The sequence below is a fragment of the Zingiber officinale genome, chromosome 1A, assembly GCF_018446385.1.
Source record: "Zingiber officinale cultivar Zhangliang chromosome 1A, Zo_v1.1, whole genome shotgun sequence".
Classification (NCBI taxonomy): domain Eukaryota; kingdom Viridiplantae; phylum Streptophyta; class Magnoliopsida; order Zingiberales; family Zingiberaceae; genus Zingiber; species Zingiber officinale.
The window spans coordinates 41,394,625-41,412,647 of NC_055987.1; the positions used below are offsets into that span (position 1 = coordinate 41,394,625).

Genomic DNA, 18,023 nt, shown 5'->3' on the forward strand with positions numbered 1-18,023 from the left:
GAGAACCCAAGTTAGGTTATCGGGTTAACCTAAGCTAGGGGAAGAATGTCAAGGAATGTTCGAGGAAGAACATTGGAATTCTTTTTGATGTGTGTCAAAAAGGGGGAGAATTATTGGAGAACCCAAGTTAGGTTATCGGGTTAACCTAAGGGGAGAATGTCCAGAGAATGTTCAAGGAAAGAACATTGGACATTGGAAGATGGTTGGAAAACCTAAGTTAGGTTATCGGGTTAACCTAACTTGATTATGGGTTTTGTCAAACATCAAAAAGGGGGAGATTGTTGGTGCAACCTTAGGTCAAGGTTGACCTGGTTGACCCGACTCGAGGTGACTTGACTCGAGTTGTATTTTGATGTTTGACTTGGGAAGATTGTCGGTGCAATCTTAGGTCAAGGTTGACCTAGTTGAGTTGCATGTCGATGTTTGACGAGAAGAGAGTTGTATTCTTGATGTTTGACAAGAATAGGTGTTTGGGAGATTATAGGTGCAACCTTAGGTCAAGGTTGACCTGGTTGACCTGATTCGCGAAAAGTCCAAGTATGGAGACTTGGCACTGGAAAAGTCCAAGTACGGAGACTTGGCACGGGGAAAAGTCCAAGCAGGTAGCTTGGCACGCGAAAAGTCCAAGTATGGAGACTTGGCACGGGGAAAGTCCTAACTGGGATGTTAGGCAGTGTGGAAAGTCTTGGTGAGTGAAGCCAGGCAGTGGGAAAGTCCTAACTGGGATGTTAGGCAGTTGGAAAGTCCTGGTGAGTGAAGCCAGGCAGTGAGAAAGTCCTAACTGGGATGTTAGGCAGTGTGGAAAGTCCTGGTGAGTGAAGCCAGGCAGTGGGAAAGTCCTAACTGGGATGTTAGGCAGTTGGAAAGTCCTGGTGAGTGAAGCCAGGCAGTGAGAAAGTCCTAACTGGGATGTTAGGCAGTGTGAAAACCCTAGTGAGTGAAGCTAGGTGAAAGTCCTGGTGAGTGAAGCCGGGTAAGGGAAAATCCAGATGGATCAAGGATGATCGGACATCTGGTGTTGAGAAGGTCAAGTAGGTCAAGGGAGTGACCGGATACTTGACACGAAGAGAAAAGTCCAAGTGGGTCAAAGGGATTGACCGGACACTTGGTGAGGAGTCTTAGCAGGTCAAGGGAGTGACCGGATGCTAAGCATGATGTACCAACAGGTCAAGGTTGACCGGATGTTGGTTTGGGAGACTTGGGACTTGGTTTGGGCAAAAACCAAGCTCTGGATCGGTCTGCAGACCGATCCAGCGATACGTTTGTGTATCTGGGCTTACTGATCGGTCTGGGGACCGATCAGCATGGAGCCTGATCGGTCCCCGGGACCGATCAGGGTGCGCACAGAGAGTTGGGCAGAGTATTCTGATCGGTCTGGGGACCGATCAGCATAGGCCTTCTGATCGGTCTGGGGACCGATCAGGCAAGGCCCAGACCGATCAGGCTTCAGCCTGATCGGTCCACGTCCTAGCCGTTGCGTAGCAACGGCTAGTTTCTTCGCTGTCTTCTTCGCAGGTATAAAGGGGTCGAGGGCTGCTGCTGCACTGTGACTTTTCTTCTTTTCTTCTAGAACTTCTGTTCTTCTGCTGCTGAAGCTTCTGCTTCAACTGAGCTTTGATTGAGCTCGCCTCCGAAGCTTCGCGTGAGCTTCCAGTCGTCGACCAGCTGCTGCGTTTGGGTTCTAAAGTTGCTGCTTCACCTCCAGTCGACAAGAAAGCAAGCAATTGGTAGAGTGCTATTGTATTCATATTGTATTGCTTTTCTTACTGTTCTTGTACTCTTTGTTTGCTGTTGCAAACGTTTGTGGCGAGGTTTCTCCACCCACAAGGAGTATATTGTATTAGCCGGTTCTCCGGGGGCTCATCCACCGACGGATTGACTGGACTCGTCCACCTTACAGACACGCCGAGGAGTAGGAGCCCTAATCTCCGAACCTCGTTACATCCTTGTGTTAAGGTTTGGTTTTCTTCTCTTTCGTTTCTTTGTATTTTCCGCTGCGCTAACACGTTTTGTAGAAAGAAACGACGATTTGGGGTCGGCTATTCACACCCCCCTCTCTAGCCTCCGTACGAAGGATCCTAACATTACTGACAACTCATTTAATTAATATCTAAGTCCAAGAGCAGTACCACTCAACCTTATTATCATGTCGGACTAAGTCCACCTGCAGGGTTTAATATGACAATCTTTATGAGCTCCTCTTGAGGACATTATCAACCTAGTATCTCTAGGACACAGTTTCCTTCTATAATCAACAACACACACTATAAGTGATACCATTTCCCAACTTATCGGGTTTATTGATTCATCGAACTAAATCTCACCCATTGATAAATTAAAGAAATAAATATCAAACATATGTGCTTGTTATTATATTAGGATTAAGAGCACACACTTCCATAATAACTGAGGTTTTTGTTCCTTTATAAAGTCAGTATAAAAGAAACGACCTCTAATGGTCCTACTCAATACACTCTGAGTGTACTAGTGTAATTATATAGTCAAGATAAACTAATACCTAATTACACTACGACCTTCTAATGATTTGTTCCTTTCCATTTTAGTCGTGAGCTACTGTTTATAATTTATAAGGTACTGATAACATCATCTTCTGCATGTGACACCACATACTATGTTATCTACAATATAAATTATATGAACAACTACAAACAAATGTAGACAATTTGACCAAATGTAATTCTTTATTCATAATAAATGTTTACAAAAGCTTAGGCTTTCAGTATACACTCCAACAAAGACAACTGCCTAAAATTAAAGAACAAGGAGAAGGACAAGAAACTGACCCAAACAAAGCACAGAAACTTAAAAGTGACATGGGACGAAACGTCGTCATAGTTGGAGATCGAAGTCCATGTCGGACTTGCGCTGATGGCAAGTCACCAAGAAGAAGAAGATGAAGCGAGCTTATCTGAAATGTACATCGAAAACATTGAAGAATGGGGAGCAACGTTAGAAGAAAGTAGCTCTACAGGAAGAGCATTAGAGATCGACAAGGTAAGTTATGTACAGTCTCTACCTCCTGACCAGTTATTTAAACTTATAAAAAAATTCCTGTAAATTAGAAATAGATAATAAAACATCGTTAAAAGAAAATAATGAATTAAAAGGAACCTTAGCAACATCTTGTCAATTAGAAGATTTCGATAGACTAAAAATAAAAAATGAAAATTTAAAAGACAAATACAAAAATTAAAAAATTTTGCATGTTCGAATGTTAATCTTTCAAATTTTAAAAATTTTCAAGGACTTAATTGACATCTTAGATATCACAAGGGTCAAATTAAAAAATTATTAACAAAATATATCCCTAGGAAATTTTTGATTAACCAAGTTGGAAGAAACCTATATTGGGTTTCAAAATCATGCTTACATTAAATTTTGATGCATGTCGTACTTTTAATTGATTTAGTTTTTATTATTTTCTTAGAATTAACTAAATAAATTGCTTTTCATGATTTATGTTAGAAATTAATTAGAATTTAATTTTTATAAGAAAGATAATTTCATCACTTATTCGTAAGAAAATTTTCAAATTTTTCTGACCAATAAATTATTTTTTATAATTTTTTATAAAAAATATATTTTTTAATTTAAAAATAATTCTTAAAGTAATTTTTGCAAACTTTAGTTTTCTGTAAACCCTTATCATGTTATCGATCAAAGAAAAAATTTTGAATTTTTGACCGTTGTATTTTTTCTTAAAAAAATCATATTTTAAATATTAAAAATTCAATTTTTGTTTAATTTTTGAAAAATATTTTTTTTTGTAAAAATACTTACTCTATTATATTTTCAAAAAAATTGTCACGATTATTTTAGCCTGAAAATTATTTCTAAGCATTTTTTTTCAAAAATTCAATCTTTTTTTGAGATAAATTATTATTGTTTAAAATAAATCCATAATTTCATGAAAAAATTTTCACAGCTTTCGATATATTTGCTTTCTTGTTACAAAAATTTTCAAATTTTTTTAAACAATTAAACATTATTCTAAAATTAATTTTTACAAAAATTGTTTATAAATAGTAAAAATCTAGATTTTTGAAATTTAAATTTATTGATTTTTTTTGGATAATGGTCACTATATTTTTATCCTTTAAACTTTGTTTTAAATTTATTTTAAGTTATTTTTCATGGCATACACCTATTTTTAATGTAATCAAGGAGAGAGAAGGTTAAGTCTAGGGGGGTAACTGTAAAACACGACACCCAAATAATAATTAAATAATAAGGTTATTAGAGAAATAGTCTTATTGGATTTTTTCAAAATTTTTAGAAATTTTTCTAGATTTAATTGGAGCTCATATGATATGTTTTAAGGGGTAGAGTTATTGGACTTAGTGAAAGCCTATTTAGAATACCCCTTAAATAGGAGTTGATTATGGAATAAACTTAGAGGTTAATTAAGTTACACTAACTTAAATTCCCGATTTACTCTCCCAATCTTCTCCTTCTCTTCACATCACACCCGAACCCAAGCTTTCCTCCTGATTCCCCTCTTCATCGTGCCCTAGCCGTCTCTCTCTCTCTCTCTCTCGTTCTCGTGTCTGCGATCACGCCGACCACCATTCGTATCGCTGTTGCCCTAGATTGCCGACTGCCGCCTTCATCACCGATAACCTCTCCGCGCTGCCGCTGCCACCCATAGGCCTTTGCTAGAGATGCCGAAAGGGAGGAATTGACACCAGTGAGGGCAGCAAGGTCTCACACTTACGGATTTGGGCGGAGTCGCTACCATTGGAGGTCATCAGCTCCATTCCCTCTCTGCCACAGTATGCTGCAACCCATTTCATCGTCGGCACAGGACTGTCGATCTCTTCCTGTTCCACTTCCCATCATCGTCGTCATCATGAGCCCTAGTGTCGAGCCACCTCTCTCGCTGGGCTGCCCTTGCACACGATGATCGCCACTGTGCTTGACGGTTGCCATTGCTTTCTTGCGATCATGCCACCACCAGCACCCGATCCGAAACTCCTCTTCCCCTCGCATCCATCGTCGCCACCTGATCATCTTCCCTTCAGCTGACCCACACTGATATGTCGATCGTGTTGTGCCCTAGCCAGCTATGCCATGCTGCTCATGCCAAGCTCGACGACACAAGCTGGTAAGCAATTGCCTATCTTGTGGTAAGATAGTATGTGAATAAGAAGGTGATGGTCCCTGTAATTTTTGTGGTGCACTTGTGCTTAAAGAAGGGAGTACATATGTTGGTCTCTCAGACATGGTAGTTCCTCTTTCTGAAGCCGAGGCAGTGAAAGGTACTGCTATATTCCAGCAAGGTAAGCCATGCTCATGCCAGGCTCGACGAGATCAAGGGATCATTTATAGGTAAACTTTCTAGTTTAAGAAGTTATTTGATCGTTAAATAGATGTGGAGTGATTAGCTCATTGGATGAGTAATGAGGTTAATGGTTATGTGATCGACGGTGGGATATTGGTGTTCATTTGATTGGCTGTCCATCTCTTCTCGCGCTTAGACCCTTCAACCGTGCCCATCGCCTCCAACACTTAGCCATCAGAGGGTTTGGTGGTGGGCTGATTGATTTGGGTAAGTTTTGAAGTTGATTTCATTTATACAGTAGATTGGATTAATTGAAGTGGATGAATTATGTGAGGTTGTTGCATGATGTATAGTAGATGATACTAGGGGTTGAATGATGAGTAATTGAGGTTAATCATTAATTAAGATAATTAATGATCGGTTGGATAAGGGTTTTCCCTTTAGTTGGATCTTGGGGTTGAGCTAAATATTGTAAATGTGATTTACTAAGTTGTATATTATGTGATTGCAGGATTGTGATTCGAGATGAGTGTCTTGACGTGAGATTGTTTAGCTCGATCTACATTTAAGACGGGTACTTCTTGCTTTCTCTCTTTAGTATATATTGATCTTAGTGCATGAGCTATCTTTGGATAGAAACTGTTTTTATCTTGACTCCACTTGTATTTTTCTTGTGCTTGAAGCTTATTCACTCGATCTTTGAGCTACTCGTTTCTGTATCTATATAGTCTCTCATTGTTATCCATATTATTTAGCACATACCAGTTACCAGATACCATATACCAAATACTAGATATTAGATATTGGATATATGGATATTAGATACCATGCTTACTTGCTTGAATATGGTTATTTACTCACCTTACGGAGCATGCTGGCTTCATGTAGCGTACCTATTTTTTGTTTATATATATGATGATGATAACTGCTGTATTTTATGCATCATGTCATTACATGCATATAGGCAACCACATCTTCCATGTGGGGGAGTGAGTCGTCGGGCCGCGTCGCACACTCGGGCACTCATGGATAGTGGTAGCTGTAGGAGATGCCGCTTGTCCTGTCGTGCCGCACTCGGCCACTCATGGGTAGTGGTAGCTGGAGTTGCGAGCAGCAGGGACCCCCTTCACTTTGTAGCTAGATAGCTACTCAGCACTTGTCCACTCGGTCATTCGAGAGTAGTGGCAGCCTTTGAGTGGTACAATTGTCATCGATCTGGCCTCTCGACCATACTAGGGTCGTGGTGCAGAGAGGTGGGCGGGGTGATCATCCGTGCATACACTGTTATTACTATACCCGTTACTGTTATTGCTTACTCATGCTGCTATTGCTTACTTATGCTATTGTTGCTTACTTATGCTGATATGCTCTCATAGGTTGAGATATATACCTGAGGTATGTGTTTAAACACTAGCTTACTTATTGTTATTAAGTATATACCTCACATGTTACCCATGTAGTTATGAGCAGTACTGTAGCAGGTCTGTACTATTCTCGACCTTACTGGCCCAGGTTATGGTTTTAGGTATGGACACTTATTATGATATCACTGTAGTACCTGCTATTTCTCCCTATGAGACTGTATACCTTTGTATCTCTAGTTCTTTATTATGTTCATGCACTATTTATCTATTATCCGCTGAGTCTTAGTACTCACCACCCTGTAAACTGACTTATTTCACCAGGTAGCAGGTAAAGGACTTATGAAGTCGCTTGGAGAACCTGTCCGCTAGCCCTATGTCACATCTGATGATGATCTTCTGGTTTTGGTTTCCTTTTCTATTTGTGGTTTGGTTTTGTGATCTTGGTATTGTAATAATTCGATGTCGACTTGAAGTTTTGTCTTGTGGTATCTTATATTGGTTTGATAATGTTGTGTCAAGCCGAGCCATCTCGTAGTTAGTTGTTTTGTTCATTTCACGTTCATTATTTTGTGATTTTCGTTGTGCTATGTTTCAACCAAGTGGGCTGCATTATTAACTACGTGGTTATGCTATGTTTTAACCGTGTGGGCTGCATTATTAACTGCATGGTTGTGTGTATATTCCAGCTGTATATGGTTGATGTATTTTGTATGTATGTCTCAGATTGTCACCGGTTCAGGGGAGATGTTGTCGAAATTTTTCGGTAAGGACTCCTTTGGGGGGCGTGATAGTAACATCTTGATATTTGCACCTTTTTTTTTTTGCAAAGTTTATACTTGCTATTTTCTTGTTTTTTGTTTTTAGTTTAGCTTAACTTAAGTTGCTCACATAAAAAATGGGGAGATTGTAAGTACCCCGTGACAGTTTTATGTGATTAATCAAGTCAAGTTAAGCCCTATTATGTTTTGATGCCCTATGTCTGAGTGTGCAGGAACTTAGGAGCACAGGAGGATGAGCGAAAGACACAACTAACGAGAATGACAACACAGGGAAAGAGTCAACGAGCTCGGTGCATTCAAGAGACGAGGCACAGCCGAAGAGTACACTGGTGGATGAGAAGGAAGTGCGTGATAGTTCTGAGTATGGTTGTAAATGAACCAAGCGTTCGTGAACTAGCTTGGTATTCATCTTGGTAAGAGTTTATTTAAGTTTGCTCAATATATATAAGATTAATTAAACAAAGAATCTTGAACAGTTAGTTAAGCTAAACAAACAAGCTTGAACATATATGTGTTCAGCTTGTTAACGTTTGTGAATAACATTCATGAATAATGTTCGTGAACAACGTTCATGAACCATATTCATTATTAAAACTCTTTTCAATATGCTAAATAAATAATAAAATAAATAAATTTAAATTATCAAGGTCAATAACCAATCAAACTACTTAAAGTTTCAAATAATCAAACAAGCATGAATTGAGATCTCGATAACATCTAAATGAACCAAGCTCAAGCTAAACTTGAATTGAGATCTCAATAACATCTAAATGAACAATGCTCAAGCCAAGCTTCAAACAAGCTCAAGCTCATAAAAAATAAATCAAGCCAAGCTTGAATAATCATTTCAAAAGCTTGGTTCATTTTAAGCCCGACTTGGCTCAGCTTGGTTACCTTATCAAACAAACTTGAACATCCCAAAGCTCTGCTCAGCTCAGCTCAGCTCGGTTTGTTTACAACCCTAGTTCCAAGGGACGAGAAGCCGGAGCAGAAGATTGCTCGAGAAGGATGAAAAATATATTCAGGTGAGCCCTATTTCGGATGGTCGAAATCACCCAAGTAAGAATAGCCGGAGCAGAATACTCAGACCAAAAGTCAACATGAAGTTGACTCTGGTTGGGGTGCCTGGACCTGGTCCGAACACATGGACCACTAGGGCCAGCCAGGGTGCCCCGAGCCGCGCCCTGGTTGAAAGATGGCTCAGCCCGGTCTGGGTGCTCAGACCTGGTCCAAGTGCCCAGACTAGAAATCTTATCGAAACACCACTTGTTGCGATCCATTGCATCATGAATAAAATTCTATCTACATCAAGGCACCCGAAACCCTTCTACGCGCTTGGATCAGTGCTATAAATACAGTTTTGATCTCAGTAGTTAAAAATAATATTTGTAAACGATTCTCTTTTTGTTTAGTTGTGTAATCGAATGCTTTAAATGCTGTAAGAGGCTTCTTGCCTTAAGGAGATTTGATAGTGAGTTTTCAACATCTTAGATTAGCAATTCCCTGATTATAAACCAAGTAAAATATTTGCCTCTTCTTTATCTTTTTAATTAGTTTCTTAATTCTTTTGTACAAGTGGTTTATTTTTTCAAAGTCGAGAAAGGTGTTTATTTTTATTGTGGAAGGCAATTCACCCTATTCTTACCCATCATAAGAGACTAACAGAGATAAATCAATTTGACTGGTAAAAAATAATCAATTGATTGATTTTCAAACAAAAATCGATTCGACTGATTTTTTTTTATCAGTCGACTGATTATGGGTAAAATGAAAAGTGGATACGTAATTTAGTCATTTTGAAACTACCCTACATGATTTGATAATTTCGATACTTTACCTATACGGTTTGGTAAAAAACTGTTAGGATTTAAAATTTAGACCATATAAAAACTATCGAATAGTTGTTATAATGTATAAAAACTATCAATATTTACTATAATATATTTAGGATTAGTTTAAAATTTAGGACGGTAACAAATATATAATAACTTCTACCATTATTTTAAAAATAATTTTGATAAAATTTAAGTAATTTTAATCAAATAATAAATAATATTTTAATATAATATATTCAAGGACCTAAATCTTAAATTTTAAACGCTAAATTCATCATAAACAAATTTTAGTAGTTACCCGACAGTTTCTACACGGAGTAGCAACTATCCGATAATTTCTATCCATTATAATAGTTATTTGGTAATTTCCATGACAAGGGTATTTAAAAAAAACATTAAATGGATATATTTTTTATTTATTATTTTTGGAAAAAGTGTCGCGATGATTTGGAAAATTTGTGGTGGCTATTTGCAAAAAAAAAAACCTTGAGGGGGTGCTTGGTTGGATGGTATGAGAGTGAGGAAAGGGAAAGGGATTGAAAGTGGGTGTTTGGTTTGGGGGATTAGTGGTGGGTCCCATGGATTCATTACCCTAAACATGGGAATGAGCCATTCCCTAGTAAAAGGAGGGGAATGGGAAACCCCCATTTCCATTCCCTACTTCTATCAATCTCACTCTTATTCCCATTCCCTTCAATGAACCAAGCACCCCCTGAAAAATATCTAAAAAATAAAAAACCTAAACCCATAAATCCTAAACATTCCGTTTCTCCGCCGTCCGCCACCATCTTTCTCCTCTTCGACGACCAGTCTACCATCTTCTCTTTCGCGTCGCCCTCGAGCTTCGCGACGCAATACGGAAGCCGACTGGCCTGCCTTCTTTACGGTTTGGTGCTTTCCATTCTAACCGCGAAACTCTTTTTAAAAGAGATCGTCTCGCAGATCCTCTTTTTCTTCATCCGCCAGAGAATCGTTGCGTTCCTCGGATCGGTCGGTTACTTGTTTAACGTTTATTGGCCAGAAAGTTGAATTAGGTAACCATCGAACTGGATCCATCTCGAGCTATGCATCTCCGGGAGTGTGCTTCTTTTGCAGCTCTTGCTTTCAGGTGGTTGTTTGCTTGCCTTGTCCTTTCTCGTTTCTGTCCTAGTTTATTGTTTTTGGGATTTGTTTGTGGAAAGCACCGATACATCGCGATGTTTGAGTTTTCATTTTTCTGATTTCTGATCGGAAATTGAAAGTCGCCATTTTTGTAATTGATCTGCTATTTTCCCACTGAACCTTTGGTTTTATTTTGTGTGTTTGATTGATGAGTTAGACATCTCAAAGTTTTAAATTTGTGCTTCAGAGGAGAGGTGACTACGAAATGTCCGGCATTGAGGACTCAGGTAATAGCGGAAATTGTTGGCATTCCTGTTCATGTATCGAATAAATTGTAGTCTAAAGGGTTTGTCTTCACGTTTTATAGATGAAAGCACTCATAAGATCAAAAGGCTCGCGAGTTCAGGAAGTAAAGCTAAAGAACATGTGAAACAGTTGCAGAGACTCCAAGAGAAGGTGGGTAGTTTATTGCCTAGTTATACTCTTATGATTTGGATGAAGATCCAATGAGTTTTTTTTGAATCTTCTCCATCATTCACACTTTTTATGCCGTTTCATTATTAGTAATATTGTTCTCCTATGTTTAGTTTGGCAAAAGAAAAAAAAAACGAAGAAGAAGAAGAAACACATAGATGTAGGATTTTGGTCGATGAAGTTGCTTTTCTTCAAAAGATATGAAGATAACCAATTTTTATAACTCCCTTCCAGAAGTTGACCTCTTGAAATTGGGGGAAGTGAAGTTCCATCTTACATGCTTTCAATTATTTTATCTAGTAGCACATATGCTAAATCTGATGGCCTCAGTTTTAGTACAATTCAGTCACTGTATCAATGAGAAAAGTTTAGGGGTTTAAGCTACCACAAAAGGTTATGGTAATTGTCAGATTTCAAGAGGTTAGGAAGTGGCTGTTGTTGGTGAATATATCTGACTCAGGTGGTACTGGACAGCGGACAATAGTGCAGGAGTTTCTTGTAATTAGAAATACTTAGCATCCAATATAGATTTCCTTAATTGATCATTTCAATTTCAATATTAGGATTGTTCCATGTTCAACAAAAGTGATCGAGCATCTAATATTATGAGGCATTTACTACCCATTCATTAATTGAGTTCATCAATCTAATTACATAGTCATCCTTTTGGTAGGATTGGTTATTACTAAAAATGTGATATCTACTGGCAGCTCTTGTCCACTGCTTAACTAGTTGAAAATATGTTCTTAATTCATTGCAGAGTGTGGATCTGTTCAGTTTCTGGAATTTTCTAGGCATTACAAGTTTCAAAGCCTTAATGACATGATCCATATTTGCTGCCTTTGTTGTCTATTCACTCATTGTTTTTTGTCTAGTAAATTGATGGCATTGGAGAAAAAAATCTACACTATCTTTGTTGTTTGCTTTCTAGTGACTAGATCAATATTGACCTGAGTTGCTGCAGTTCATTGAATCCTCTTTTTTTTTTTTTTTTGCTTGTTCAGGATCCTGAATTTTATCAGTATATGAAAGAGCATGACAAGGAGCTGTTAGAGTTCGATGCAGAAGAGATTGATGTGAGTATAATATCACATTGACTAATGGATTCTGGTATTGTCGTGAAACTTAACTACTTGTTCATCGTTCTTTTTAGGATGAGGCAGACACTGATGTGGAAGTGGATGCTGACACTCATGTTGCTGTACAAGAAGATAAGCAAACAGAGAAAGCAATTACTGCTGCAATGGTTGATTACTGGTGCAAGGCAATCAAAGATTATAAGAGTCTTCATGCTCTTAAATCCTTGCTGAGAGTGTAAAATACCGGAAAATAGGCGAATCTTAATAAGGGAATTTTTAGGAATTTTTCGGGAATTTTTCGGGGCTCGTATGGACGAGTTAACGGGGATCAAGATGGGGCCGGAAAAGCCTGTTTAGACTACCCCGTCTAAACGAGGAAATGTTTATATTTACATTTCCTTTTCTTTTATTTCTTTTTATTTTCTTTATTTTCTCATTATCGCCGTTTACCTTTTTTTTCTCGAGCACATCTCCACGCGCCGACGCCAAGCTTTTCTCTCCCGATTCTTGCCCTAACCGCCTCTTTCCCGGCCGGTACAAACCCCCCCGAGCCCGATGCCATCTCTTTCCTCTTCTCCTTTGCCGACGCTGGCGACCCAACCTCTGCCCTAGTCGAGAGCCACCGTCGACCACCCGGAGCCCTAGCCCTTGCCGTGGAGTTCCTAGCGCCGGCTGCTACTTTTTGTGCCCTAACCCGACGCCAGCCACTCGAGAAGCGCCGGCCACCCCGATTCCGGCACCCGCGTACCACTGTTGGTTCCACCGTGCCCTAGCTTCTGCCGCCGACGACGAGAGTCACTGCCGAGTCCTTCCCTGTGCTCTAGCCGACACTTGCTCCCGAGCCACTCCGACCACCGCCGACTGTTGATCGAGCAGCACTGCTGCAAATCCTTTCCGGCACCTCTATCCTTCCGAGCAGTGCAGAGCTTGGATATTCTTCTCTGTTATTGATCAATCCGTCTTTGTGGTGGATCAACAAACACGACTGAAGGAGAGTTAGAGGTAAGGTTTATGGTTTTGATCTTTGTGGTAGATTATTGCTAGATGTATTAGCAATAATTATTGATGTAGGTTTAGAAGTTATATAACGGTGTAATTGGGGTTAATGAAACCAACCCTAACTGGTCGGTGGATTTGAAATTAGTTTAGCTATTTTGTTATAATTAAATTTAGCTAAACTATACGGTTTATTACAGGACTTTGATTCGAGACGAACATCTCGACGCCCGAGTTGGACCATTTCGATTGGAGGCGGGTACTTTGACTTATGTCTTTTGATATGCATAATAAAGTGTTTAACATATAGCAATGATTGTGTTATCCTTTTGATTCGGTTGGTCACTACATGATCTGTTACATGTTGTTTGTTTATTTATTATGCACTGCATGTTATTATTGATCTGACCATACATGCTTTCGGTAGTGACCCAACCATGTGATACATCATGTTCAGGACCTAGGGTTTATATGATACCCTATATGTTTGTGTACCTTCCATCTGATACATTGATTTGTGGTACACCTTTTATTTATGTATGGATCTTGCTATGCTATTCATGAGATTGCCATGCTTAGTATCATGCATCATGTTTGCATGCTGTGCGATTGTCGGCTCCACTATGGTTGAGCCCATCGCCAGTTACATGTACTGCACACACCACCACCACCCATGGATTAGTGGTATATCAGACAGGTGTGTGGCGGTTCTGCTGTTTGGCTCCGTTGGTCTGAGGACTCAGCGTGGTAGCCGGCAGTCAGTTCCGCTCTGTTTGGCTCCGTTGGCATTTAGTGTAGCAGTGTGGTAGCCGGCAGATGGTGGACTCTGTTTGGCTCCGTTGGTCGGGAGACTCGGTAGCCGGCAGAGATATCCTCCCCATCATTGTGTCTGGGAGATGAGAGCATTGAGCTCCCCATTTATGATTTGGGGACGGAGGGCGAGTACTCCGACAAGATTCGTCCACTCGCCATTCTTGTCGGAGCGGTGATGTCGAGTGCACGGTCGATATGCATTTATTGCATTTATTGTTTGTGATTGCTGCATTTATGTGGATGCATATGATTGACATGCATACAGGATTATGACTTCCCCGGTCTGACGACCCTGTTACCTTGTACTTTGATCCCGGTTAGTACAGTTATCTCCTGATTTCGTTTCAGTTGCATTTATCCTTCTCGTATTCAGGAGACTGTACGCATGATTAGTGTTGTCTGTTATTTGTTTTATTATGCATATCAGTTGTACCTGCTGAGTGTTGGACTCACCCCACCTCCATTGTTGATATTTTCAGGTTGGTCGCTGGCCCCCCATCTGCACGTAGAGCCAGTTCTCTACTAGTTCGTTATTTATTTTTATTTGGCCTTTTTCTATATCAGACTTTGTTTTAGTATTGTCTTTGGATTTTTCCTATGGATATGGTATGGAGTGAGACCTTTTGATGGATTTTTGATATGATATTGGATTTCATTCTACTACGTGCCTGCCTGGACGGCAGAAGAGGTGAGTTCGTTGGATTTGAGCTTTACGAGTGTAGTGGAGTAGGGTGGATTTTGAGTAAGAGTCCTATTGTTATTGATTACTATTTTTAACTGCGTGGTTGTGACAGCCAGAGGCTGAATATCTTTATTAACTGCGTGGTGTTTGTTTTTATTTCTGTTATCATTCCAGCCGCCTGTGGCTGATGTATATGTGAGATGTAGAAAAGTTTCAGATTGTCCGCCGTACAGGGGAGATGTTGCCGAAATTTATTCGGACAGGGACTCCTCCGGGGCGTGACAATTTAGTGGTATCAGAGCCAGGTTATACGATACTTGCTGTGTGTTCTGGATTTATACGATCTTTGTTTTCGTATTATGGATACTTTGAATAATCTGATATCAGTTTATTGGGTATCGGCGCGCCAAAGTTTGGCGATATTTATTTGATTTCCGTGTGTTGGATTTTCGGGATTTATCTGATACCAATTCATTGGTATCAGAGCAGGGTGTGATACCTGCGTTTGGTATTTTGGACATTTTTATACTAGCCCTAGTTGCGAGACAGATTAGTCTGGGCAGTTATTTTGGGTTACACGGATTTTTCGTTTCGATTTTGTTATGGACTTCTGTTATTGATTTATATGGATTTCCAGTGTTGTTTTTCTCGTACGGAATTCCGAGGTCAATTTGGGGGCTGGACAGCGACGGAACATCTCCAGACAGCAATTAGGTATGGTGTCATTTTGGTAATTGTTTAAACTTGTAGTAATATCTGTAATATAATTTAACAGATATGAGGCGATCTACGCGTATTGCTGCTAGACGTGGTGCTGGACGAGCACGTACAAGGACTGCAGGATCTCTGGATATACCAGAGATGCCTACCGAGGCTGAGCCTGTCGGTCAGGGACAGACTCAGCATACTGCGAGTGCGGCGGGCCTTCAGACTCCGATGACTCCCTTAGAGGTGCCTACCTCAGCTGCACCGACAGTATCCACTGCTCCTGTATTTCCGGTACCACCAGGGATACCATTAGCATATCCGACACCAGCTCCAGCTCAGTCTATTGCGTACTCGGCACCACCGCCACCTGGACCCACCGTGTATCCGGCACCAGCAGCCCCTGTGCCCCCAGTACATACAGTGTACTCAGCAGCACCTGCACTAGGGATACCGGCTACTCCACATTCGATACCATTGCCTACCGTACATCTAGTTGCGGCCACTTATGTTCACCCTACAGTGCCACCGACAGCATATGCTCCAGTTTACCCAGCAGCACAGGGAGTACCTCCTCCGGTTTATGCACCGGTACCACCTGTAGTACCAGCTCCAGTGGTTCTGCCAGTTCCGACAGCCGTCCCGACAACTGTTCCGACACCTCTCACTGACTTTGCCACGGCACGAGCCAGGATTCCAGTATTGGCAGAATCGATGAAGAGTCGATTCACACTCTTCCGAGGAGACCGAGATCCGAGTGTGACCTTGTCTTGGATTGAGACTATGGAGCGGACTTTCTTTTATATTGCTTGCTCCGAGTGGGAGAAAGCAGAGCTGGCTGCTTTTCACTTACGGGACGCGGCCGATACTTGGTGGCTTACCCAGCGTTCTATCATCGGTGAGCAGAACATCACTTGGGCCAGATTCAGAGAGGCTTTTGAGAGCCGTTTCTTTCCACGAGCTTATCAGATGGCTCGCCGGCAGGATTTCCTGAGTTTGCGACAGAATAATCGGACAGTGACTGAGTATAATGCAGAGTTTGACAGATTGGCCAGGTTTTGTCCAGAGCTAGTTGCTGAGGACAGTTCACGTATGCAGCAGTTCATTCAGGGACTGGATGGACATTTGCAACTAAGACTTGTCGGTCTTGGTATCACATCTTATGCGGAGATGTTGGACAGAGCCCTCATTATTGAGTCAGCTCAGCAGAGAGTTTTTCCGGATAGGAAAAGGAAAGAGCCGAGTCAGACATCTGGACAGAGCCAGCAGCCTCAGACTACACCACAGCAGAGCAGGCGTAGTCGATCAGATCAGGGTACATCTGGGGTATCACGTAAACCTCAGAAATCAGGGCAGTCTTCTTCAGGATGTTTCCGGTCTTCCCAGCAGAACCGGAAACAACCTGCCAGTGACATTCGCTGTTTCAGATGTGGATCCAAAGATCATGTCACTTCAGCCTGTTCTCTGGGACAGTCAGTTTGCTTTCATTGCAAACTGCCTGGACACCAGAGCCGAGATTGTCCGCAGAAGACTCAGCATATGGCTTCCGGAGGGTCTGATCATGGAGGATAGTCCGGTCAGTCCGGAACTTATCGAGGAGGGCGACGAGCCCAACCTTTACATGGTCAGCAGCAGAGTGCTTCACCTGCAGCAGCGGCATTTAGCATGCTTGGACAGGAGTACTTTAGTGCTTCCATAGCACCCCAGAGATCTGTTCCGGGACTTTATTATCCGACGCAGGGGCAGTATCAGATGCAGCCTCAGCCTATAGGTCAGTACCAGACTCAGTCCCAGCCAGCTGCACAGTATCAGTCGCCGTCCTCCCAATCTTCTATGGCGCAGTATCCAGCACCGCCTCAGTGGCAGACCTCTGCTCAGCCGCAGCAGCCGCTGGCAGTGTTACCTCCTCCTCCGCCGCCAGAGACTGGACGTGTTCATGCGATGACTAGAGAGGATGCGCAGCGAGCCGACGGATCCGTTTTCCGCGGTATGATTTCTATTTATGCCTTATCTGTAGATATACTGATAGATACTGGTAGCTCGCATTCATTTATATCTCGCACTTTTATGCGGGAGGTTGGTAGATTACCTACTTTCAGACCCCAGCGATTGATCGTCTCCCTACCGTCCGGTGATTCATTGGACGTCACCCAGGAGGTCAGAGGTTGCCCGTTAGATTTTGGCAACCTAATACTTACAGTGGATCTTTTAGTATTAGAAATGGTCGATTTTGATATTATTCTTGGCATGGACTGTTTGTCAGCATATCATGCCACAGTTGATTGCCAGACGAGGGTGGTCACATTCCGGCCTCCGAACCAACCCTCGTGGGATTTCACTGGCATCAGAGACGACGGCTTATCGATCATTTCGGCGATACAGGCTCAGAAGTTGCTGTCACATGGCTGTCAGGGTTTTCTGTTATCTTTGATCAGTACTGAGGACAGCAGCAGTTCGCAGCTCTCCGACGTTCCTGTAGTCCGGGAGTACCCAGATGTATTTCCAGAGGAGCTGCCAGGTTTGCCTCCCAGAAGGCCAGTGGAGTTCGCTATTGAGTTAATTCCGGGAACCGCACCGACATCTAAAGCTCCATATCGTATGGCACCAAAAGAGTTGAACGAGCTGAAGGTTCAACTCCAGGAGCTTTTAGACAGGGGATTTATTCGCCCTAGTGTTTCCCCATGGGGTTCTCCGGTATTATTTGTCAAGAAAAAGGACGGCACCATGAGGTTATGTATTGACTACAGACAGCTGAATGCAGTGACCGTTAGAAATAAATATCCCTTACCACGGATCGAGGATTTGTTTGATCAGCTCAGAGGTACATCAGTGTATTCTAAGATTGATCTGCGATCCGGATATCATCAGCTGAGAGTCAGAGACTCAGATATTC

At 41.4% G+C, this 18,023-nt stretch overlaps 1 protein-coding gene across 8 annotated transcripts in view; it reads left to right on the forward strand.

Annotated features, from left to right (window-relative positions):
- LOC122023644 (nucleolar complex protein 2 homolog) overlaps positions 1-12,202 on the forward strand; it is a 29,272-nt gene extending 17,070 nt beyond the window's left edge. Inside the window, exons 1-9 of one of the 8 annotated variants that reach the window (XM_042581909.1) lie at positions 4,472-5,125; positions 5,241-5,349; positions 5,499-5,569; positions 5,814-5,876; positions 6,988-7,858; positions 10,629-10,668; positions 10,749-10,837; positions 11,860-11,931; positions 12,009-12,202. In XM_042581909.1, the coding sequence (XP_042437843.1) occupies positions 10,647-10,668; positions 10,749-10,837; positions 11,860-11,931; positions 12,009-12,173 (348 nt within the window). In that variant the 5' untranslated portion in view covers positions 4,472-5,125; positions 5,241-5,349; positions 5,499-5,569; ... (1 more) ...; positions 6,988-7,858; positions 10,629-10,646 and the 3' untranslated portion in view covers positions 12,174-12,202. Of the gene's footprint in view, positions 1-4,471; positions 5,570-5,813; positions 5,877-6,291; positions 6,828-6,987; positions 7,859-10,598; positions 10,669-10,748; positions 10,838-11,859; positions 11,932-12,008 lie in introns of those variants that run through there. The other 7 variants (XM_042581900.1, XM_042581875.1, XM_042581883.1 and 4 more) reach the window with 7 other exon arrangements.
- Positions 12,203-18,023: the final 5,821 nt, after the last annotated feature.